Genomic DNA, 22,734 nt, shown 5'->3' on the forward strand with positions numbered 1-22,734 from the left:
AAAGTCACCTGAAGATCACCTGACCAACGAACTTCGAACCAAATCGACCATATTCTCATCGAGGGCCGGTTTTTCTCGAACATCACAAACGTATGATCCCTATCGACTCGGACCATTACCTAGTAGCAGCACATGTGCGCTTAAAACTATCGACGGTTTATACCTCGCAACAAACCCGCTCTTCTCTTTTAAACATTCGGCAGTTAAACAACCCACCAGTTGTCGAAAACTACGCGCGCGTATTGGATGAAGCTATGTCTTCTTCTGTGGAGCTTGATGCTTCGACCCTCGAAAACGGATGGAGTATGCTACGCTCGGCCGTCAACGAGGCAACCACGGTGCTAGGAGTGGAAACATCGAATGCATGAAATGATTGGTTTGACGGGGAATGCCAACAAACGATAGAATTGTAGGAAAAAAGAGCTTGGGAAAACTATCTACTCATACCCACGAGAGAGAATTTGGCCAAGAATCGACGAGCGCGGAATGAATTGACCATGATCCTGAGGAGGAAAAAGCGCCAGAAGGAAGACAGAGATCGTGAGGAGCTGGAACAACTATTCTGGGCTAATGACGCGCGCACGTTTTACGAAGAGATGAACCAAACTCGTAAGGGCTACACACCTAAACCTGGCATGTGTAGGGACAAGGGAGGGGATCTATTCACAAACGAGCGCGAGGCGTTCGATATGTGGAAGCAGTATTTCGATGAGCACCTCAACGGTGATATAACAATAGGAGACGCAACGGAAGTTAACCTCAGAGCAAGCATGGAAAAAATCACATCAAACAGCATTCATTTTGAAATCATCGACGAACCTACTCATCGTAAGGTTTTAATCGCACTGAACATCTCTGTACAAAATTACGCACTCATACGAACGAAGCAGAACAAGCAAAGCAAAGGAAAATATGCGACAGCGTTCGTTGGTGGTTTTGTTCACGCGATGGATCTTTCGTGTGGTGTGTTCATTATACTACGAACGCTTGGGAAAAGATTCGCTTTTGAATGCATTCACTGAGTCGCAAAGAATCGTTCAAAAAAAATTCGTTCGAATGTTTCTTCCGCGATCGTTCGAATGTTTCTTGAGCGTTCGTTATTTATTAACCCCTCTATGCGGTCGGCATCATTTTTAAGCCCCGCAAAATTAAATTAAATAATCGTAATTTTTAGTGTTTTCCAATATTGTTTCACCAAATTTGGAAATTTTCTCTTCATAATCGCTACAGATTGTGATTATATGTCATTCGGTTCTGGATAGGGTTGAGATACCGGGCGTACCGGAACCGGGAAAACCGGTAGTATCGGCTGATTTTTCAATACCGAAATACCGGTACTGGCACGGGAGAATACAGGTTGTTTCGGTACCGACCAATGATGCAATTTTTCTAACATTCGTCCACAAAAACAAAGACGAGTAATAATTTTTGCAAATTTTGGAAACTGCGTGGAATGTTTTAATAAACCATTATAACGAGATTGGCGAAATCGTTGGTAAGGGTCCGCCGAGCGTTGGTTATGCGAGTAGAACTGAAGGAAAAATTTGAAAGGCCTGCAGAAGCACAAGGCAGTGGCAGCTTGAAGGGACTCGATTAGGCCCGTATTCCAAAAAAAAAATAGGTCATATGAATTCACTTACAGTTGGATTTTGATTTTGGCATGGTTCGATTTTGGCATGCCTCGATTTTGGCAACAAAAGTATTCGTTTTTGGCAACACAAGATATTTCACTTCCAAAAATATGCTTAAATATCAATCAGTTTCCGCATACATCCCTTAAATGACGAAAAATGATGCCCTTAGTATGTTCATGAAAAAAAGTTATGTGCTTTCGAACAATAAAATTTTTATTGCCGTAGAACTACGTCTTACCGCAGGGTGTCAATAACTTATTTGTACCGGACGGATAGCTCTTGGCGGACTTTTTAAACATAAAATTGTTGCAATCGTTGATTAATGATATTTAGTCAATTTCTAAAGCATTTACATTCAATTTTTTCTCGTCAAAAAAGGGTCTCGATTTTGGCAACATAGGCAACACGCATTTGTTGCCAAATTCGAAATCATACTGTACTTCGAAACAAAGATTTGAAGAACAAGTATTTGACTATATGCTTTACGATACCTTGTGTACAGTCTGTCCTACGATGATAGATTCAGAGAGAAGATTTTGGGTGTCAGGCAATTTTGTTACAAAGGCATGGAGAATAGTGTATTGAATATTCTGTGCATCTTAAAGTCGAATTTTTGCAACCGCTAATTTTATTTAGAGTCTGTTATCTTATCTACACCGGTAGTATTATTTCCGGTTTTCGGACATTGTACTGCTAAAAATAATTAATACAGTTGGATTTAAAATTTGGCAACAAATGCCTGTCGCCTATGTTGCCAAAATCGAAACCGTGTCAAAATCGAGACCCTTTTTTGATATGAAAAAATTGAATGTAAATGCGTTAGAAATTGAGTAAATATTATTAATCAACGATTGCAATCATTTTATGCTTGAAAAGTCTGCCAAGAGCTATCCGTTCGGTGTAAGTAAGTTTTTGACAACCTGCGGTAAGACGTAGTCCTACGGCAATATAAATATTATTGTTCGAAACATTCTATAACTATAACAGCTAACTTTTTTTCATGAACACACTGAGGGTATCATTTTTGCGTCATTTAAAGCATGTATGCAAAAACTGACTAATATTTAACCATATTTTGTTAGGGAAATATTTTGTGTTGCCAAAAACGGATACTTTTGATGTCAAAATCGAACCATACCGAATTCGAAATCCTACTGTGTTTCGAAAAAGTTTATCGACCCGATCCCCAATCGATTAACTTTACCGAGAGTCTACTGTACCTCTAACCGTCACAGCTATCCAGCAAAAATCACTTTAAAATTGTTTTACTTGATGCCATACGTGACCAACATCGATCGATAACATGATAACATGAAATAAAATAATTTAATTTTTAGATTGGTCACACAAAGCCCGCACGACTAATTTGCATCATTTCATTTTTATTTAGCCTGTTAATGATGAGCGATACTTAAAACATAAAACAAAAATGGCAGGATTATTCCGTCAATACCATTACAAAATCTGCTAAAATATAAGTTTCAGTTAGTGCCTTAGTTGAAAAACTGCATTGAATGTTCCTTGCATAGCTACGTATTGCGCGGTTTGCGCTTTACCAACAGCAAACATTCTTCTATTTCGTTCAGTAAGAAGATCGTTGAACGCATTCATTTGGATTCGCAATCATAGTTCGCAGATGATTCTTTCCAACACAATCTTTTGATTCAAATGATTCTAAATGAACCTCGATACAAACGTTCCGATCTTGTTTGAATCATTCGCATTCTTCCTGCTGTAGGTCGGCGATTCATCGGTGAATTAACTCTGTAGGGTTCTATTCGAGAGCTTGCATGCGAGGGAGAATGATTGGAAGCAATACTTCGAAGCAAGCAATATATTCACCAAAAATAATGTGAGTGAATGAATTTTTCCATGCTTGCCTCGGAGTGCCTACAAACGACAACAGCGTACCGGCTCCCGATCTCAAAGAGATTCGGCGAGAAATTCGTCAGCTGAAGAATAGGATTATCGGTCTGATTAGCGCTTTGTGCATCGTCAGCCTTGTGCGGCGTATGCTTCTTGATCGAAGCGTCTTGTGGAGGGAAAAGTAGGCTTGATGCGAGAGTGCCAGAAGCTATGCAGTTTTTAAAAATCCTGTAAAACATTCTTCTCACCAGCAAACTAATTAGCAGAAATCATATTGTACGCAAACTTATGAACACCATCCCAAGCAACCATGTGAGTTTGATTGTACTCTTATGGTGGTTTTCATGACCAATTTTGGTCTTGAATGCCATCATAACAGTGTAATAAAACTCAAATGGTTACTTGGGCATTAGTTACTTGTTAATTGTGTTACTTGAATACTTAGTTAAACAAATTAAAATTATTTAATTCGAAAGAACATTCTGTAACATAAGCATTAAATGTATTTCTTAAACAAATGGTTTTCTGCATACTAACTTGGCCTCCCTCCAGAGGCGAGTGAACTTCTTAAGTTTAAAACTTCTCTAATAAAAAAATGACTTGACCCCCCCCCCCCCCCCCCAACCGAAAATCCTGGCTACGTCACTGGTTCAAACATCAACGTTTCGATTTACGAAAGTGACATCGTCCATTACAATTAAAAATGAACTTGACCTTTTTTTAATTCTCACTTCAAAGCAGACTAATTTGGGAAAAATTTTAATTTTTTGTATAAAATTAAAATGTAATATCAATATGTATTGTGTTCTTCCGACAAAATAATATCAGCGTATCTCAGAAAGCTCAGCACCTAACAATGTTGGTTGAAAGTTACTTTCATTCAAATAAGTGAAAAAATAACCTGCAACAATTCTAAAATACAGCGAGTAACAAAATTCCTCAGCTGCTTATAACTTGCAGGTACATCGCTTTTGTTGTGATAATTTTTCGTCAGTAAAAAGAAGCAGGCCCGACATAGCAGCAGTATATGACATAATACCCTCGCGAGTGCTATTTTTTCGAAACGGTATAATGTTTTATCCCATCTCATAACAACGACACCAAACGGAATGCACATTGCGCAGTTCTGGCATCGCGCGAAAACCCTATACAAAAACTTGGCCACCTAGGGGTATTAGGGGCATAATGAGCACCCTAACTTGTTGGCTGATTTAAGCACCCAAAATGACTGAATTTTTAAAGTGTCGTCATTGCAAAACATACATTCACTATCGATAATGAAAGGCATACTGTTAACAAATTGAAAAATAATTGGCATGATGACGAAAATTGCAATTTAATTTCATGCTTCAAAAACTAAAAATCGGTCAGTGTGTGGGGCACAATGAGCACCCCCTGGGGCATAATGAGCACTCTTGTAAACACATGCTTGAAGGGTGTATATAAGTACAACAACCACACACACACACACACACACACACACTCACACACATGCATATACACATACATACACACATACATACACATATACACATACATATACACACCCATACATACACAAACATAAAACGTGTAAAAACGTCGAAAAAACTATTGACCGCCAGCCGCTTAAAGCCAATTGAGCCGCAGAGGTTGCCTCTGGAGCACACAAGAAATGCTTCGGATGACGCTTAAGCTAGCTATGTTTTAGTGTTGAAGACATAGGCTTTTCCGTTTCCCTCTGCCGGGTAGTAATACCGTAGCATCGAATCTCCATATACAAAATATGGACCACCAGCTCTTGTTCTTCAGCGGGAATGAAAACAGTTTTGAAGGAATCAATTTGGTCCACCTCCTGCCCCGAGATTGCCCTTTCGTATGGCCCCACATACCGAGCTAACATCTGCCGCAAAATGCCGTGGTACTTGGCGACTTGTTTTGTGGATATTGCGTCTCACCTTATAGTGGCCAAGGCCGCTTGCAAGGCCTTTTTTGACCAAATATGTCTTCCGGATTCCCTTGGCATATTCATACCATCACTGTAAACAAGCATTGATGCGATAAACAAAGAAACTGACAGGTTATTTAATGCGACATAGTGCTCATTTCACCCCACCTTCTTCTTCTTCTTCTTCAGCAGCATAGAGCCGGGGTGGCTCGTGCTGTTTCAAGCACTCGTCTCCATTCAACTCGGTCTTGGGCCACTCGTCGCCAATTTCCTAGTCGTCTCAGAAGTCGCAAATCGCTTTCGACCTGGTCGAGCCATCGTGCACGTTGGGCCCCCCTGTTCCTGGTGCCGGTGGGGTTGTTGAAGAGGACCGTTTTCGTCGCACTGTCGTCCGGCATCCTTACGACGTGTCCGGCCCACCGTAGCCTGCTAACTTTCGCTAGATGTACGATGGGAGTCTCCCCAAGCAGTGCCTGTAGTCACCCCACCTAAGGGTGCCCATTTCGCCCCCAGTCAAGTAGTTAAAGTAAAAATGGGTTTTTACACTAATTATAGTGTAAAATCAAAACTTCAATGAAGGCGAAATTTGAGATACAATGTATACATCATGTTGCAGTGTGCACTTGATAGATTCAGATATTCAAATGATCGTAAAAACTTATTTGGTAGTGCACCAAAATTATAATTTTTTCAGCGTCTGAGAACCTAGTTAAGTTTTTTAATATAACTTCGTGTTTTAAAAGTAGAGATCACTCATTTTTTGATAAATTGATGCTGTAGTACCTACAGCAGTGTTTCGCATGCCATATGATGTTACAAAATGCGTACTTTCGTAGAAAAGAGGGGTGCCCATTTCGCCCCGTGTGCTCATTATGCCCCTAATCCCCCTACATTCAAGTCTAAGATATTCCTTCCTGTGAAATCTTCTATTTATATTGCATACAGAAATGGAAGATAGAACACGATGCTCACCCCAAGGTCAGTTATCCTTTCTTCATTAATAATGAAATAAAAGAGAAAGTTAAACAAAAGCGCGCAAAATGAAGCGAAGCATCTCGCATGTAGAGTGCTCTCCGCTGCACCTAACCGAGTCTCGTGAAGTAGGTTAAAATAATGAGCATGTAGTGCCCCGCTGTTATGCTGCTGTAAGGATTACGGAAGCAGCTAGCTGGATAAAAATTAACATTGCCTTCCGAGAAGTGTAGAAGTGAGCTGCGGAAAAGGATGGCAGAGTGTGAGAAACAAAAGTCTAAAAAATGAATGATGATCAGAACGTGATGGAATATGATGACACTGCTTCCCGCCTATCATCGATAAGCATGGTTTCGGAGAGAAGAAAGCGGCTGATGGTTGATGAGAATAGATGGCTTCGGTGATAATGTAGTGCGCGCCTGAAGTTATGCATCTAAAGTAGTACCAGCTACTGCGGACTGGATGGCAGCAGTGAAGTGTGAGACCAATCATTCTTCCGCCCATCAAGAACGATGGGGACGGGGTTGCTTGGGGTAACGTTGACGCTAAAATTCCTGGAAGGGAAACTGCTGAATGAAGAAAAATATGTACAAAGGAATTTCATTTGCCGCTGTTTGGCTCTATAATACTAACCGCCAAGAATGTTGAATGCGTGTTGGGGAATGTTCTTTTATTTCTCACCCAGTTCCACCTGCTAGCCAACGGCTGGGATGGTAGGACAGAAAAGCAATGATGCTGGCTCCAGATTCTAGCGCACCAACTGTCACCCCTATGACGCGCGGTGACGAACAGGAAGGAATAAATTCTCTCACAATGATAGTGTGGTACAGCGTGACCGCATCCCATGGCCGAGAGGTTGCACAACAAACATTAAAAGACCAAACCTGGGTTTCGAAATTCGCCACACAGGCAAAAAAACATACTGCCCATGAGGATGATGATGATGATGATGCTGCTGGTACACTGCAAGTTGCTACTGGAACCGTTCGAAGTGGTTGGCAGCGTGGGTAGAAAACTTCATTAAATTGGATTAACGGCTTGAAATAAAAAGGCGTTAATTACTTCAGTTAAGGTAATTGGCGGAAAAGCTTTGACTGATGTTACTGCTCATGGTTGTTTTGATTCTGGAACCAGTGAAGAGATTATGGAAAGGATTTTTCTTAGGAAATGTGTGTATCCACCGCAGACGGCTTTTGGTTTGCAGAATATATATGGGTCATTCCATCTTAAGAGTTTGCAATCGACTACTAAGTAGCGGTTTCAACCAAAGTTGGTATGATTGTTCATTCCGATCCCACAACCAATTTTCTAAAATTTTATGCCGATTGATCAATCCCCTTAGCAGTGTCGGTACTTCTTTTTTTTTAATTTTCAAAAAATCATTTTTCGGTTTAAATAATTCTGAAACAGTCAAACTTTGGGAAATTGGTTATGGGGCGGAATGAACAGCTATGCCAACTTTACTAGAAATCACTGATGATCGATTGCAATTTTTTGTTAGCTTTTTTGGTCACTTGAGATGGAATGACCCATACGGCATACCGAACAGACATTTTATTTGAAGAGATGTTTATTCAACCATTATACAGCTAATATCCAGTAAACAAGCGCTTGATAAATTGTTATTCAACAAAAATGTTTGTTGGGTATACGAGTAGTTCTCGTAGTTCAACGACGTCACTATTATAGGGAACTCAGACAACCGCGGGAATAATACGATGAGAATCAACGATGCATTTAAGCTGAAAGCCGGGGCTACTGTTTCCTCCCCAAAACGTTTCGATCAACGAGCATACACCACCGCACAAATCTGGCGACCCAAATAACCGCTAAGCACTGAATTAAGCTTGAAAGCTGCTCTATATTTGCAAGTTACATGCTGCCAGATATAATTCAGCATTGTCAATGCATAGCAGCTTTAAAACAGTCTTCTCAATGCATTTGCCTGCTGTTGGGTTTGAACCCGGGTGTTCCACGTTGTAAACCTATCCCGATCCACTGCGTCAACTTTGTCGTATACAAGCGATGTGAATTTTGCCAAAGAGTTGTTCTTAAGTAAAAGTTCGTTTTAGAACTTGCAGCAGCTTTATGCAGCGCGAGTTAATTATAGAACATAAAGTGAGATACCGTGAATTCGGGTGAAATTGATCACTTTTTGGAGTATCGATCACTGTACAGTCAAATTTCGTTAATTGCCCTAAGCTTATCGCCGATTTTGACAAAAACCCTAATTAATTAAGCTGAGCTGTTTTCACTAACAGTTCAAGTGTTGTTCATGTCATCTTTTGGCTTAATCAGATCAGCCCGGCTAACGAAAGTTTTTGTCAAAATCGACGATAAGCTTAGTGCAATTAACGAAATTTGACTGTAATCTCTTTGACTGTAAATTTGACTGTAAAATTGGAAAATCTCGGGCGCTGAGACCAAACCAAAAGGCAAACACTTGAAGCGGTATAATCCACGATGAGTAATGAAAGTCATCACATCTCGCGTTTCACTATCCAGCTCCAGCAAGAAAAATGCATCTTTGATGTCCAAAACACTCCAGAGCTTTCCTTTTCCCATTCTCATCAAAATATCATCGATTATGGGCATCGGATGTCGATCCCTGATCACCGCTTGGTTGACGCGCCGCAAATCCACACACAAACGTATACCGTACCCCCGTTCGTTTGACCATTTTTAACTTGAACACTTTTTAATTTGAACCCCGCTGGTTTGCACGACGTGCAAATTTCTTTCTGGTGTCCCACAAGGATCAGTTTTGGGGCCGCTACTTTTTTCTCTTTTTATTAACGATTTGCCTAATGTATTGCAATTTTGCAAAATCCATATATTTGCGGATGATGTTCAAATCTATTATTACTCGTCGCAGCTAGAAATTAATGAAATGGCTCGGCTTATAAATAATGATCTTGCTAATATATTCTCATGGTCTGAGAGAAATTTACTTCCTATAAATTCCTCTAAAACCAAAGCCATGTTCGTAACACGAGGACAACGTCCAACCGTTTTGCCAGATGTTATGATTAATAACGAAAAAATTAGCTATGTTCCGAAGTTATCCGTTTTGGGGGTAATTTTCCAACAAGACCTAGAATGGGACGATCAGGTGAATGCTCAATGCGGTAAAATTTACTCGGGATTACGTCATTTAAAATTGACTGCATCTATGTTACCCCTTTCTTTGAAGCTAAAACTATTCAAGTCTCTGCTGCTTCCACATGTCAACTATGGAATAGAATTAGTTCTAAATGCCTCTGCTAGAGCCATCGAGAGACTGCGAATTGCAATAAATTGTTGCATCCGCTGGGTTTATAAGCTAAATAGGTATTCAAGAGTTTCACATCTTCAAAATGCACTATTAGGTTGTTCTTATAGCAATTATTTCAAATTGCGATGCTGTGTAACTTTTCACAAAATACTTCAAAATGGACCAAATTACCTACGCGAAAAATTACAGCTTTTTCGAAGTTCACGGGTGAGGAATTATGTTTTGCCTCGTTATACGTCATCACACTATAGTGGTACCTTCTTTGCACGTGCAGTAGTCTGGTGGAACCAACTTCCTGCTGGAATTAAAACAATCAATACATCTTCACGGTTCCGTCACGAATGCATCGAATGGTTAGAAGGAAGGAATTAGGTCCAAGCATAATAGTAGTTATAAGAAAACATAGTTAGTATTAATGTGGTTGTCAAAGTCAAAGTCCGATTGTAGAAATCAATAAGAATTGTTCTTAATCTACAAGTATAATAAAATAAATAAAATAAATAAAATAAAATTAAAAATGGTTCAAATGTCATTCTCAACATGACATCATTTGTTTATGCAGACAATGCACATAAACACGATTTGTTTGTACTGACCTAGCTTGTTTAATCGGTTTCACATTTCGTTTTCTTAACGATTAAGATAGAAATCCGATCGGAAAATGCAATATTCGCACTTGCAACTGCCAACTAAAGCAAACCACCAAAATAATAACAAAGAGCAGGGCGGCCAGTTTACACAGGCTTCAGCATATTTCGGGTTACCAGTTGTTCAAATTAAAAAGTAACCCCGTTAGTTTGCATGAGGAATCGTTCAAACGAACGGGGGTCCACTGTATCACCATTTGTTTTCTTCGCTACCTAGGACAGGACGTGCCATCTGACTTCTTATTAATACCGCCATCCCGATTGAATATTCTTTGCTACACTCTGCACCACTGTTGCCTGCACATATTATTTTAAGAATAACTTCGTTTGCCGAACAACAGCTCCCGAATACGTCACAGTTTATGCGACCAAAATCATGTTTTGCATTTCATTTTGAAAATTAAAATTCGTGTACGAACACAATTAATGATGAACCAAGCATAGAACTACGAATTACACAAGAAATCAAAATTCGGAAATGATAACTTATTGTCGTATTCCCACTAATGAGTTTCAGCAACACTGAAAGTGATACCGCGTTATATTTTCCAGTCAACGGTTGCTCGTCGCTTTCAGCCAATCAGAAATTGGGCCAATTTTGGGTCAACGCCGCGGTTAACACTTGGCACGTCCTGTCCTATAGTTCGCTACCACCAATGGCGAAACCCACGTGGCAGGTCCGTTTTTCACTTTGATGATATCCCTCATTAGTAACTCATCCAGTTTCTTGTTTACAGCAGATTCCATAGGAATCGGAATACGACGCAAAGGTTGAAAACCAGGTGTAATATTTGGATTCATTTTAATATGAACTTGTATATCTGCCATCTTGGAAAATGGCATATTTGTGTCGTTCTGATTCATGAGTAGATTTACTACATTGCAAATCTTTAAAACACCCAGTTGTTTTGAAGTGGTGTCGCCCAATAAGTTGCGTTGTCCACTCGGCACTACGAAAAATTCCGCTACGGCTGAACGAGATCCAACTCTAACGATGGTCATGAAGGTTCCTAAAATCTCTAACGGATTGTCACTACCGTAAACTTTCAAAATTCTTGTGCTCCCTCCTATGCATTCTTGAACGCTCACTTCGTTATCCTTCAGGAAATTCCACGTTTTAAGAGTGACTAGGTTCGCGTCCGACCCAGAATCGATTAACATTTTTGTATCAACGCCTCCAATCTCACAATTGATTACATTCGTGTCGTTTCCGGAGTGAAAGCTGTAGTACACTCTGTCTGAACATTCTGTCGAAGACTCATCATTTGTAGGGTTTGTTTGTGTGACATCAGCAACAACTCGAATTTTGTTCGGGATTTGAAAATTTGAAAATGAATTGGAACGCTTTCGGCAAAACTTCGCAAAATGATTCGGTTTCTGACATTTGAGGCAAATCTGTCCTTTCGCTGGACACGAAGAAGCATTTGATATGTCTCCATACCGTCCGCGTGCAAAACACATTACACTCAAGTCTTTTTTTACACGGTTTGTTTTTTTCGATTACTCGAAAACGGTGCAGCTAAGGAACTATTTACAACCTACGTGAGGAATGTCGAGCTACTCCCAAATGTATTGAGAAATAAATGAATGGTCTCTAAGTTACCCCGTTCTTAATACTCAAAAAACTAAACCGTGTAAAAAAAGTACTTGAGTGTATGCTGCCCTCGCCACCTTTTGGGCCAACCGAGCCAAAACGTTTGACGAAACGACTTTGCTTGCGAAAGTTTCTAGCTTTACTTTGCTCTTGAATCTTATGAACGTCCAACGGGTTGTCATTTAGAAGCGCATTTCCACTATTTAGCTCTTTTTCTTGGGTTCGAACGCTTTCTATTAGTTCACCCAAAACTTCAATTTCAGAGAGGGACTGATCTCGTTCCAGTATCTTATGGCGAAGTTCTGACGAAGCAAACCTTCAACAATTACGTTGATCAACATGATTTCTTCCATCACCTTTCTAATCTCAGCCTAATATTTGTCCAGACCACAATCCGTTAATTTCTGCTGCAAACGCAGTACGAAATTTGCGAAGCGTTCATTAGCACCTTACTTTATGTTACGCAATTTGTGTCTCTCGAGCACGTCTTGCTTGCGCGGCTTAAAAAATGCATCTAATCGCTCAACTGCTTTATCATACCATGGTTTTTCTAGCAAAACTACTGGAAATTCCTCAGTACCTTCTAGAGTTCGATAAACCTTCTGAAGTTGAGGTCCGCCTAGGTGCAGCCATCTTGGCACGCATAGTTTTCTGATCTGTGATGCCATATGAATCAAAGTAATATTGCAAGGATCCCTTCCAATCTTGCCATTCTTTAGCCAACTTTGCATTCTCGATCTGTTCACACTTGAACATTGGCAAAGGACGGCTTTCATCCATCTAAAAAAATCATGATTAAGTCGGTGCAATCTCAATTACATGATAACTGGTGAGCTACTAATTAGAAAAAAAACACTCCTTTCTAGGCTCTCTAACTCTAGATGATTTACAATACATGGGCACTTTAGCACCAGATATTAAAATAGTAGCTCTTTGTTGAACCCGATAACTGAATAACACAAACATATTACTAAACCCTCTAGCACTAGCTCTCAGACACTTATCGTATCGTATATTTAGGCACTATAGCCCCAAATTTCAATAACGTTATTTCGTTAGATGACATTTATAGCCTTACCCAGGTAACCAATAAGCATTTCCAATGCAATTTAAAAGCAAGCCAATAAGCATTTAAGTTGCCTTAAATGCTACTTAAATGCTATTTTGGCAAAATATGCGGCTACTTTACTGCTAGCCCTCTTATAGTGCTGACAATGCCATTTTGCAGCTAGTTACCAACAAGAAGAATTTAAATAGAATTGTAGATGCCAATTTACAACAGTTATGCAGTCAAAAAGCTGATAAACAACTACCTGCAGTATAAAACGCCAAGGATGCTAATAAACGACAGATTTACTGCTTATTTTAATGCTTATTGGTTACCTGGGTAAGATCCACCACCTAAACATCTTTCCACCCAAGAGCAAACGTTTCATGATACCTGGATCAATCAAGTTCAGTTCTATAAATAATCATTCTATAAATAAACATTTCTATAGTTACAAGCTACAACGCTGATTAACAGTCGAATAGAAAAATTTGTCGTGAACTTTCACGCTGATTAAAAGTACGATCGGTGCTTTCGTTGAACTTTGTCAAACAGAGTTCAAAAACAGTTTCTTAAGTCCTTAATGTGAACTTGAAAGTTGTTTTGAAGGGAATTAAAAAAAATTGTTTTGAACTTTTTAGTTTCTAACAAATATCTAACAAATCTAACAAATATCGGTACTTAAGTTCGGTTTACACGTATAGTTCCATATAAAGCAGCTATAAAGTTCCGCGGAACTAAAAGTGAACCAAATATGAACTTCTGAGTTCGTTTTTTAAGCAAAATTCGAACTTTTGGTTGCTTGGGAACTGCTCTTCAAATAAAATGTTTGTTGGTTAGCTCTGGCATCGTTACCAGCTATGTCAAAGGGATTTGTTCGATATAAGACAAAAATTGTCTTATATCGAGGATGTTTTATAACGAGGCTGTCTTATATCGAGGTATCCCTGTATGGATTTTACGAGGCTCACGGAATACGTACGCGCCCTTGTCGTCATCGTACGCCTGACAAAAGTAGGTAGGCGGCGATGGACCAGCCACGTCGTAAGAAAAATGGTTCTACACAACAACTCCAACGGCACTTGGAACACGGGGGTGAAGCGAGATTACTGGAATAGCTCCAAAGCGACTTGCAACTACTACGACGCTTGTAAAATTAGCGACGAGTAACCCAAGATCGAGTTGAATGGAGATGACTGCTTGAAATAGCACGAGCCACTCTGCATCTATGAGGAGGATGAAGGAGACGACGAGAATCGTACAATTAGCCGATACAATACAGGGGCAGACTGAACTGCGCTCAGGATTTTCTGCTCAGGTTGCTAGTTTCCCTTGTAAGTTAAACCAGCTTGCCCAGCTGGGCAAAGTTTACCATATTTCTTGTTCCGATTCGTGTCCATGTTTTCATGCTGAAGGTCATTGGCAATAATCTAGATTGATTTCTTCTTTTATTTTCGAGTACAGTACGGTGTTATTCCCTGGTTCCCGTCCCGTAAATGGAGCTGCCATCTTAGATGTAGTGGGCGGAAATCATGTTTTCGTATTCGATATTTCGTAATTAAAATATTAAGTGTACCGCAGAGAAGAAACTTAGGTTCTTGTGCGTTAAGAACTTCTATACTGATTAATTTAAAATTCTGCAGTGCTAATTCTATTGCTCGCTATATGCACATCATATTTTAATAAAAAATCCTTGTTTCTTCCCTTCATCTGCGTATCGCCAGACATCTCCTCAGCACAGATCCACACGCTCAACTTGGACCATCATAAGCTGAAGCTGACGTGGATGATGGACTGGTACCGGAAGGAGGTCCTGTTCCACGCGCAAAACACTTTCCAGCATGGGCGGTACAAATTCTTCGCGATCGGGTTCTCGCCGCGAGGCGAACTCAAGCGAACCGACCTGTGTGTGTTCTCCACCAGCGGGGCGGGAATGTTTCATCAGGTGCTGGATACATATACCTCACGAGACTTCAATCGGCTCTACGCGGACACAACGCAGGACTGTTCGGTGATGCGAATCGATGAAAGCTCGATTGCTTTCCGGAGAAAGTTCGATACCTGCGATCCGCAGGATGTGGCCATCCATGGTGGAACCATGTATGTGGTGTGGATGAGAGGGAAAAAGGAATTGGATTTTTCTACCAATTGGACAGTCATGCCGACAATTGGTAAAGCAGATCGTGGCGTGTTGCCAGTGCAAATTTTAAGGGCGGATGTGATTACAGTTCCGGAGAAAAAGTCAACTGTCAAGAAGGTGGAAATAGCGTTGAATCAAGCGATTATACCAGCCGTCGAAACCACCTATTGGTGTAAAGTTCAGCGACTAGAATCATGGTTGATTGCGAAAAAGCATCACATTGTACAGTTTGAACCAGTTATCACGAATGAGCACGTGGTTCATCACATGGAAGTATTCCAGTGCGTTACTGATTCAGTTCAGGATATACCAATCTACGAGGGAAGCTGCGCTGATATGCCACAAGAGGCGAGGGTTTGTAATAAAGTTATGGCCCTCTGGGCCATGGGAGCTGCAGCTTTTACATATCCACACGAGGCGGGTTTGCCGATTGGCGGGAAGAACTTCAATCCATTCGTACGGCTGGAAGTACATTTCAACAACCCTGGGCTGAAGACAGGCATCGTCGACAGTTCTGGTATGCGGATTAATGTTATTTCCAAGTTGCGAAAGTATGATGCCGCCATTATGGAGCTGGGATTAGAATATACAGACAAGATGGCGATTCCACCAGGACAAGTAGCTTATCCGCTTACCGGTTACTGTATAGCTGAATGTACTCAGGTGGCGCTGCCACCAAGTGGTATCACCGTATTCGGTTCCCAATTACATACTCATCTGCGAGGTGTTCGTATTTTTACAAGGCACTTTAGAAAGGGCGTTGAATTGAAAGAGCTCAATCGGGATGACTTTTACTCTCACCACTACCAGGAAATTCGTCAGCTGCGTTATCGACCGAAAGTTTTACCGGTAAGTAAGATCGGCTGTTCCTAAAAGGTTTAGTTAGGATTCAAATTTCATTTATTGCTAGGGTGACGCACTCATGACGACTTGCTACTACGACACCCGAGGCTATGAAACCGCAACTCTGGGAGGATTCTCGATTAGCGACGAAATGTGCGTGAACTACATTCATTACTATCCAGCGACGAAGCTAGAACTGTGTAAAAGCGCCATTTCCGAAAAATCGCTGTACAACTATTTTAAATATATGAAAGAGTAAGTGCCAAATGTTGTTATCTTCAGTCCACATACCTAAAACATGTGCTTTTATTTTCCAGAGTGGAACGACAGTCCTCTGTACAACCCGATGGTGCTCGGTCGGAAAACTATCATGGTATTCATTGGACAAAAACTCGAGCCGATCAGTTGTTCGAATACTATTTAGAGGAACCACTGAGTATGCAGTGCAACCGATCGGACGGCTTACGCTTCGAAGGTTTCGAGTGGGAAGGAGCACCCATTACCGAGTTTAGTCCACCGCGCAGCACGCTCAAAGAAAATTGCCCAGTGCCTGCCGAATTGAATTGGTTTAAGCCACTTGAGGTGGGAAAGTGTGATGTTTTTGGAGAGTGCATTTATGCGGAGGAGAAAATCAGAGAATAAACCTGTAGATAAAATAGACCCGGTACAAAAGTTAGAGACTATTCTGAATCGAAATAAGTGTCTTTAGTTTTGTTTTCTGCACTAAATAGTTCTCACAAATAAAACGATTTGTATATATCTTACACCCTATAAAAACTTTAATTTATTTTATGCCCTCTATCGATATGGATGAACCTGATTGGCCGCCTTGATGTTGGTTTTGATACCAGATGGCATTTTGCCGAGGGGGCCAGCAGAGGACGGACTCATCGGTGAGGGCTGTCGAATTGCCGGAGGTATCATAATTCCTGCTCCCGGCACACCGCCAGGACCAACTGGTATATTGAGACCATTGCCGAGTCCAACGGCAGCTACCAGTGCCTGTGTGTCAGCCATCGAACTGGTCTGCTGAATACCAGGTCGAGATGACGCTTCCGTGTCCCATTCTTCCTTCGCCTTGCTAACAATGTCCCAAACATGCGAGATAACTTTAGTGTACTGAGCTACTTGTTTTAGTGCCGTCTCTGTTTGCAGATTGTTTGCTTTCGCTTCGTGAGCTGCCATGCGTGATTCGGCTCCTGGGTCAGGCTTCGTACGAAGATAGTCAGGAACTAGGTCATGTGAAAACACCGGAATGCGACCTTCAGTTAATTGTAGCAGAGCTTCATCTCGCTCTGGCGTCAGCAGCAGAGGAAGTACCGTCAGATTACGAAGCGGAGTTCCGATCTCCGATGACAATATTTTGGTAAGACCGGTTAACTGCAAAAACATAAAAAGAAAAACGTCAGCAAACTAAAGATAAATATACCACGTACCCATACATGACTAGAAATCAGAGCGAAATTATCCAGGAAGGTCGGCCAGTTGATAGTTTCGTACTCGGTTTCAAGCCGGTGAATCATTGCTCCGATGGAATGCTTCAAGTCGTTCAACCGATTGAGAACGGCTTCCAGTAGCATATCTAATTGCTTCTCTTCGCGCTGCATTGTGAGTAGGCTTTACACAATAGTGAATGAATTAGAAGAAAAATAAATATTCGATCAATAAACCGTAAAATTCGAAGACAAATTTCCGATAGAAACAATAAAATCGTATTTCGCAGCAAGAGCAAATAAAACAATAATAAACGATGACAACATATTTGACATTGACATTAAGCTACGAACATGCCCTGCGGGCAGTAGCAACCGTGAGCAAGTCTAGTGCTCCCAGGAATTTTGTACACGGAAAAAAATCTGTACGCTCTATATGAAGAGTTTTGCAGTTTTGCCAAGGTCTTACCACCCCGGTGGCAACTATGACGTTTGCGACCAAAATAAGTGAAGCTAACATTGGCTGGATCACTGGATCACGTGTGCATACAAAAGAACGAATCACACGGTATTTCTGCAGCACCAGAAGTAATTTTCGTTGGGTTATCTATCTATCTCATCTGAAAAATTACGTATCCAGCTGTCCACGAGCGATAATGGCGGATATTGAGCACAAGTGGGCACAATCTTTTGACATTAATTGGAGGAGCATCGAGTTCGCCCTGACGGAGTTACTATGGATACATTCATGATTGTTTGTTGTTCGAATGTAAAAATGTAAACATAGTTTAATTTTGCAGATCAGCTGAAGTGGAACATAACTAAACGGATTCAAACTTTTATAGTGGTTTGCGGCCATAATTTGCTGAGGGCACTGGCTCAGAATACTTTTTCACAATCGTGCGAATTAAACATTCGAAACATTACACATTAACGCAAACATTAACTTCATGTTGGTCGAGCCGTTGTCAAGTTTGCTCTCGAACAGCGTCTCGACTTGATAAGAAACTTTCCGTTGCGTATTTGGACATTCTCCTTGAAATTTGCGAAAACTGCAAAGCCACAATGCATAAAACTTGTTTCCGTTCAATTATGTTCCTCTTTAGCTGATCTGCAAAATTGAACAATGTTTACATTTTTAAATTCGAACAACAAACAATCATGAATGTTTCCATAGTAACTCTTTCAGGGCGAACTCGACGCTCTTCCAATGAATGTCAAAAGATTGTGCCCACTTGTGCTCAATATCCGCCATTATCGCTCGTGGAAAGCTGGATTCTCTTGGCTGAATTTAAATTATAATTACAGTCGTATTTCGCTGGTTGGGCTTCTAATACTTGGGCTTCGTTTTAGTTGGGCCTTCGCTAGTTGGGCTATGGCCCAACTAAAACGAAACTGGATGTCAGAATTGGTAGTCAAGTTAGAACTGACAATCACTCGTCAATTCTTTTAAGGGGTAAGCAGAAGCGTCTCAACTTGTAATTAGCATTAATTTTCAATAATCATTTTTTGACATTTTCGCAGATTATTTAAAAAAGAAAAACCTCCGCATATTACCCATTTCGATTTAGCAAACTTCGATTAGTTCAAGAAATTCAAGTCGCGTAGCTTCGCTACATTGTTCTCAACGTATTGAATAATTAAACTCGGCTAAGTCTACGGCTATGCAAATCCACTTTAATACATCAGCTTACTTAGGTCTCTTTGAAAAAGTAGCTTTTGTATACGGCAGACTTCGCAGCTAGAGTGCAGAACTATTGCAGTGCTTCTTAGTGCAATCCTTATTTAGATATCTGGCGTAGTAATATATTCAGTTCAATAATATGTATATTTATGTCCATTTTATACCTGTTCTTAAAACAAATACCGTGGACCCCCGTTCGTTTGACCGTTTTTAATCTGAACACTTTTTAATTTGAACCCCGTTGGTTTGCACGATGTGCAAATTAAAAATGGTTCAAATGTCATTCTCAACACAACATCATTTGCTTATGCAGACAATACACATAAACACGGTTTGTTTGTACTAACCTAGCGTGTTTATTTTGTTTCACATTCCGTTTTCCCAGCGATTATGACAGAAATCCGATCGAAGAATGAAATATTCACTGCTTGCAAGTGCGAACTAAATCAAACCACCAAAATAATAACAAAGAGCAGGGCGGCCAATTCATACAAGTTTTAACATATTTAGGGTTGCCAGTTGTTCAAATTAAAAACTAACCCCGTTAGTTTGCATGAGCAATAGTTCAAACGAACGGGGGTCCACTGTATTATCATTTTATGCTTCAAACGAACAAGAATCCGATATTAGCTCAATATCGTTTCAATGTTTTACAAAATTGCAACACCTACAAAAAACGATGCAGGCACCCCTCGTTAAATCTTTCCCTTCCGTCAGTTGGCCCAACTAACGAATCACTTTCACTAGTTGGGCCGAGGTGGTGGCCCAACCAGCGAAAGACAGCTGTTTTTCTGGAGGGCGCCACCGACAGATTTTACACACAAAAAATCGATTACTTCCTTCCTGTGCCTGCTAATCTGTTCTCTGTGCTATTTGTTTACATTGTTGCGCCGTAATCGCGAATCACTCCGGAAATGTCAGCAATCTCTATTCTTACCTGAGTTTTACCCGTTTTACTCAGCTAACTGGCACCTTTATCTTATTTGCTTTGCGATGACAAGGGCTCACATCACTGTGGGCTCAGGAGTCGTGGGCCCCACTGACAGCTGAAGAACTAACTGAAGAGTGGCAAATATCCAGCTTTCCACGAGCGATAATGGCGGATATTGAGCGCAGGTGGGCACAACCTTTTGACATTCATTGGAGGAGCGTCGAGTTCGCCCTGACGGAGTTAAGCCCCAAACACAATGCATACGGATTTCACTACGTTGCGGCAAATTGACAGTTTTTCCATGGGTTTTCTGTCAAATTTCCGCAATTGGGTCCTAAAGCCCTATGTCGTTTTTAGCTTGAATCGATGAGGTTAGGGTTAGGAACACATATTTTGATATTCAATTTTATATTTTTAGGCTATTGCCGTTAAAAACCAAGGGGTCGGACATTCAGCACATAGTGCCCCGGCACCGCAGGGATATCAAAACGTCACACCTCTAAAGCCTTATAAAAATAACATTTATACGGCTTTACACATCTCCGGTTCAATTTTACATATGATATGGGAGCACTACCAGTTGTCAAAATCATCTCGCACGGTTGCCAGATCTATCAGATTTTAACGAATTTAACAAATCTTGTAGTTCGGCACTTTCTGTACAGCATCGGCACTGTTCGGTTCGTTTCAAGTCGCCTAACATAAAAACGGCTGTGCCGAGTGACCGACCCCTTGTTAAAAACCTTTTTTTTAATTTTGTGAAATTTTGAACAAAAAATAAACATTTGGGCAACCTTATATAGACAAACTATAGTTGTGCGCATGGTTGTGTCAAGCGGTGTCTAGACAACACGAATTATAAAAAGAAACCATAGTATGTCTTGAAATGTCATGGAAAACTTTTTGTTTACCTTCACGCTCATGTGATAGTGTGTCAAAAAGTCAAAAGTTGCAAAGTCAGGAAATGGCTTGGCAATCGCGACCTAAAACATTTTCTGAGTTTACAGCTCATTTTCCGGTTCCGGTCATCTTAGTTTAATTAAGGCCTTTGTCAAAATCAGCAATAAGCGTAGTGACTGCACTTGGTCACAGCGTGAATGGCTTCAGTTTTCGGATGCAACACCCGCCATCGAGATGCGACCGTGTTTGGTTAGAAACGCACAGAAATTTTTGGTCTGCCGTTCGCCCTACTGCTGATTCACGTCGGAGTAGCAGAACATACCAATCTGATTGATAATACGGTGCCAGTTTCGGTTGGCGTTTTTTTTTTCATACTGTTCTGCGGGGTCGATTGTACCGAGATTATACTGTTGGCCATCAGTTTGACATCGTTTAGTCATTCTTAGCGCAAACTAGATTTGGACAAAGTCTAGCACCGTGAATCGATGGATTGGAATACATTGCCCGAATCAAAACTTTTATCCGATAACTAGTACAAATTTGATGTTCCACTTCCTCACGACCAGCAAAACGCAGACAAGCACAAGAGACAACTGCGAAGCTGTAACTGTCAAAACGATCAGCTGCCCTACTGTCAAACCAGAGTTGCCAGTGAGAAAAAGTTATCATTGTTGCCAGAAACATGTTATTTTCGTTATGTCAAGGAAGATCTCTAATGTCAAGGGAGAATAAATTACAATATTTTTGTTTTTTAATTTTTTAGTGCTCTGCATCTTTTTTAAAAATAAAAAACTATACTCTGGTAATCATAATGGGAAGCTTTATCGTTTCTTCTAAAAAAATCATCTTTTTATCACAAATTTTAGGACCCAATTGTTTGTTGTTCGAGTGTAAAAATGTAAACATTGTTTAATTTTGCAGATCAGCTGAAGTGAAACATAACTGAACGGATTCAAACTTTTATAGTGGTTTGCGGCCATAATTTGCTGAAGGCGCAGGCTCAGAATACTTTTTCACAATCGTGCGAATTAAACATTCGAAACATTACACATTAATGCAAACATTAACTTCATGTTGGTTGAGCCGTTGTCAAGTTTGCTCTTGAACAGCGTCTCGACTTGATAAGAAACTTTTCGTTGCGTATTTGGACATTCTCCATGAAATTTGCGAAAACTGCAAAGCCACAATGCATAAAACTTGTTGTCCGTTCAATTATGTTCCTCTTTAGCAGATTTGCAAAATTGAACAATGTCTACATTTTTACATTCGAACAACAAACAATCATGAATGTATCCATAGTAACCCCGTCAGGACGAACTCGACGCTCCTCCAATAAATGTCAAAAGATTATGCCCACTTGTGCTCAATATCCGCCATTATCGCTCGGTGAAAGCTGGATATGAAGATAGAACTAACAAAAAGGCGAATGTCGCAAGCGTAAACAAAACGAGTGAGAGTTGATTTTCCTATATGCTGGCCCAGCAAAAAGTAACTCTCACTCGTTTTGTTTACATTTGCGACATTCGCCCTTCCGTTAATTTTATCTAGAATATGATATCTCGTTTACGCTAACGCTAACATGTTGGCATCGAAAACATGGCTGCCTGCCAGCTACTTGGTGTTACGGTTTTATCTGAGAGTTTTACTATTGCCCGTTTCTTTAGTAACAAAACGCGCTGCTCACTTTTTTGTTAGCTTGAAATCGTCGCAGAAAGAATCTGCTTGACTGTATGTGAGTTATAAGTATATATAATGCTTGTCTAGCACGTAAGCTATTGATCTACTTGACAAAATAAACGACATTTGCCCCTGCGACGATTCTGGCGACGGTTATAATTCAT

At 40.5% G+C, this 22,734-nt stretch overlaps 2 protein-coding genes across 2 annotated transcripts; one reads left to right on the plus strand and one right to left on the minus strand.

The window, feature by feature from the left end:
* Positions 1–9,498: 9,498 nt before the first annotated feature.
* Positions 9,499–16,587, plus strand: LOC128746151 (tyramine beta-hydroxylase). Its single transcript, XM_053843196.1, has 5 exons — positions 9,499–9,511; positions 13,266–13,301; positions 14,687–15,951; positions 16,013–16,200; positions 16,263–16,587. Exons 1-5 carry the CDS (start codon positions 9,499–9,501, stop codon positions 16,585–16,587), a joined length of 1,827 nt encoding a protein of 608 aa, XP_053699171.1.
* A 135-nt stretch (positions 16,588–16,722) lies between these two features.
* On the minus strand, positions 16,723–17,651 carry LOC128745295 (mediator of RNA polymerase II transcription subunit 8). Its single transcript, XM_053842329.1, has 2 exons — positions 17,388–17,651; positions 16,723–17,325 (listed from the first exon to the last, which is right to left on the minus strand). Exons 1-2 carry the CDS (start codon positions 17,550–17,552, stop codon positions 16,744–16,746), a joined length of 747 nt encoding a protein of 248 aa, XP_053698304.1. The 5' UTR covers positions 17,553–17,651; the 3' UTR covers positions 16,723–16,743.
* Positions 17,652–22,734: the final 5,083 nt, after the last annotated feature.

The sequence above is a fragment of the Sabethes cyaneus genome, chromosome 1 (assembly GCF_943734655.1).
Source record: "Sabethes cyaneus chromosome 1, idSabCyanKW18_F2, whole genome shotgun sequence".
Classification (NCBI taxonomy): domain Eukaryota; kingdom Metazoa; phylum Arthropoda; class Insecta; order Diptera; family Culicidae; genus Sabethes; species Sabethes cyaneus.

Coding starts and splice junctions, on each gene's coding strand:
- LOC128746151 (XM_053843196.1), top strand. Junction 13,302..14,686: donor AATGCTTATTGGTTACCTGG/GTAAGATCCACC, acceptor GCGTATCGCCAG/ACATCTCCTCAGCACAGATC. Junction 15,952..16,012: donor ATCGACCGAAAGTTTTACCG/GTAAGTAAGATC, acceptor ATTTATTGCTAG/GGTGACGCACTCATGACGAC.
- LOC128745295 (XM_053842329.1), bottom strand. CDS start 17,552: ATGCAGCGCGAAGAGAAGCAATTAGATATGCTACTGGAAGCCGTTCTC. Junction 17,326..17,387: donor TCGCTCTGATTTCTAGTCAT/GTATGGGTACGT, acceptor ATGTTTTTGCAG/TTAACCGGTCTTACCAAAAT.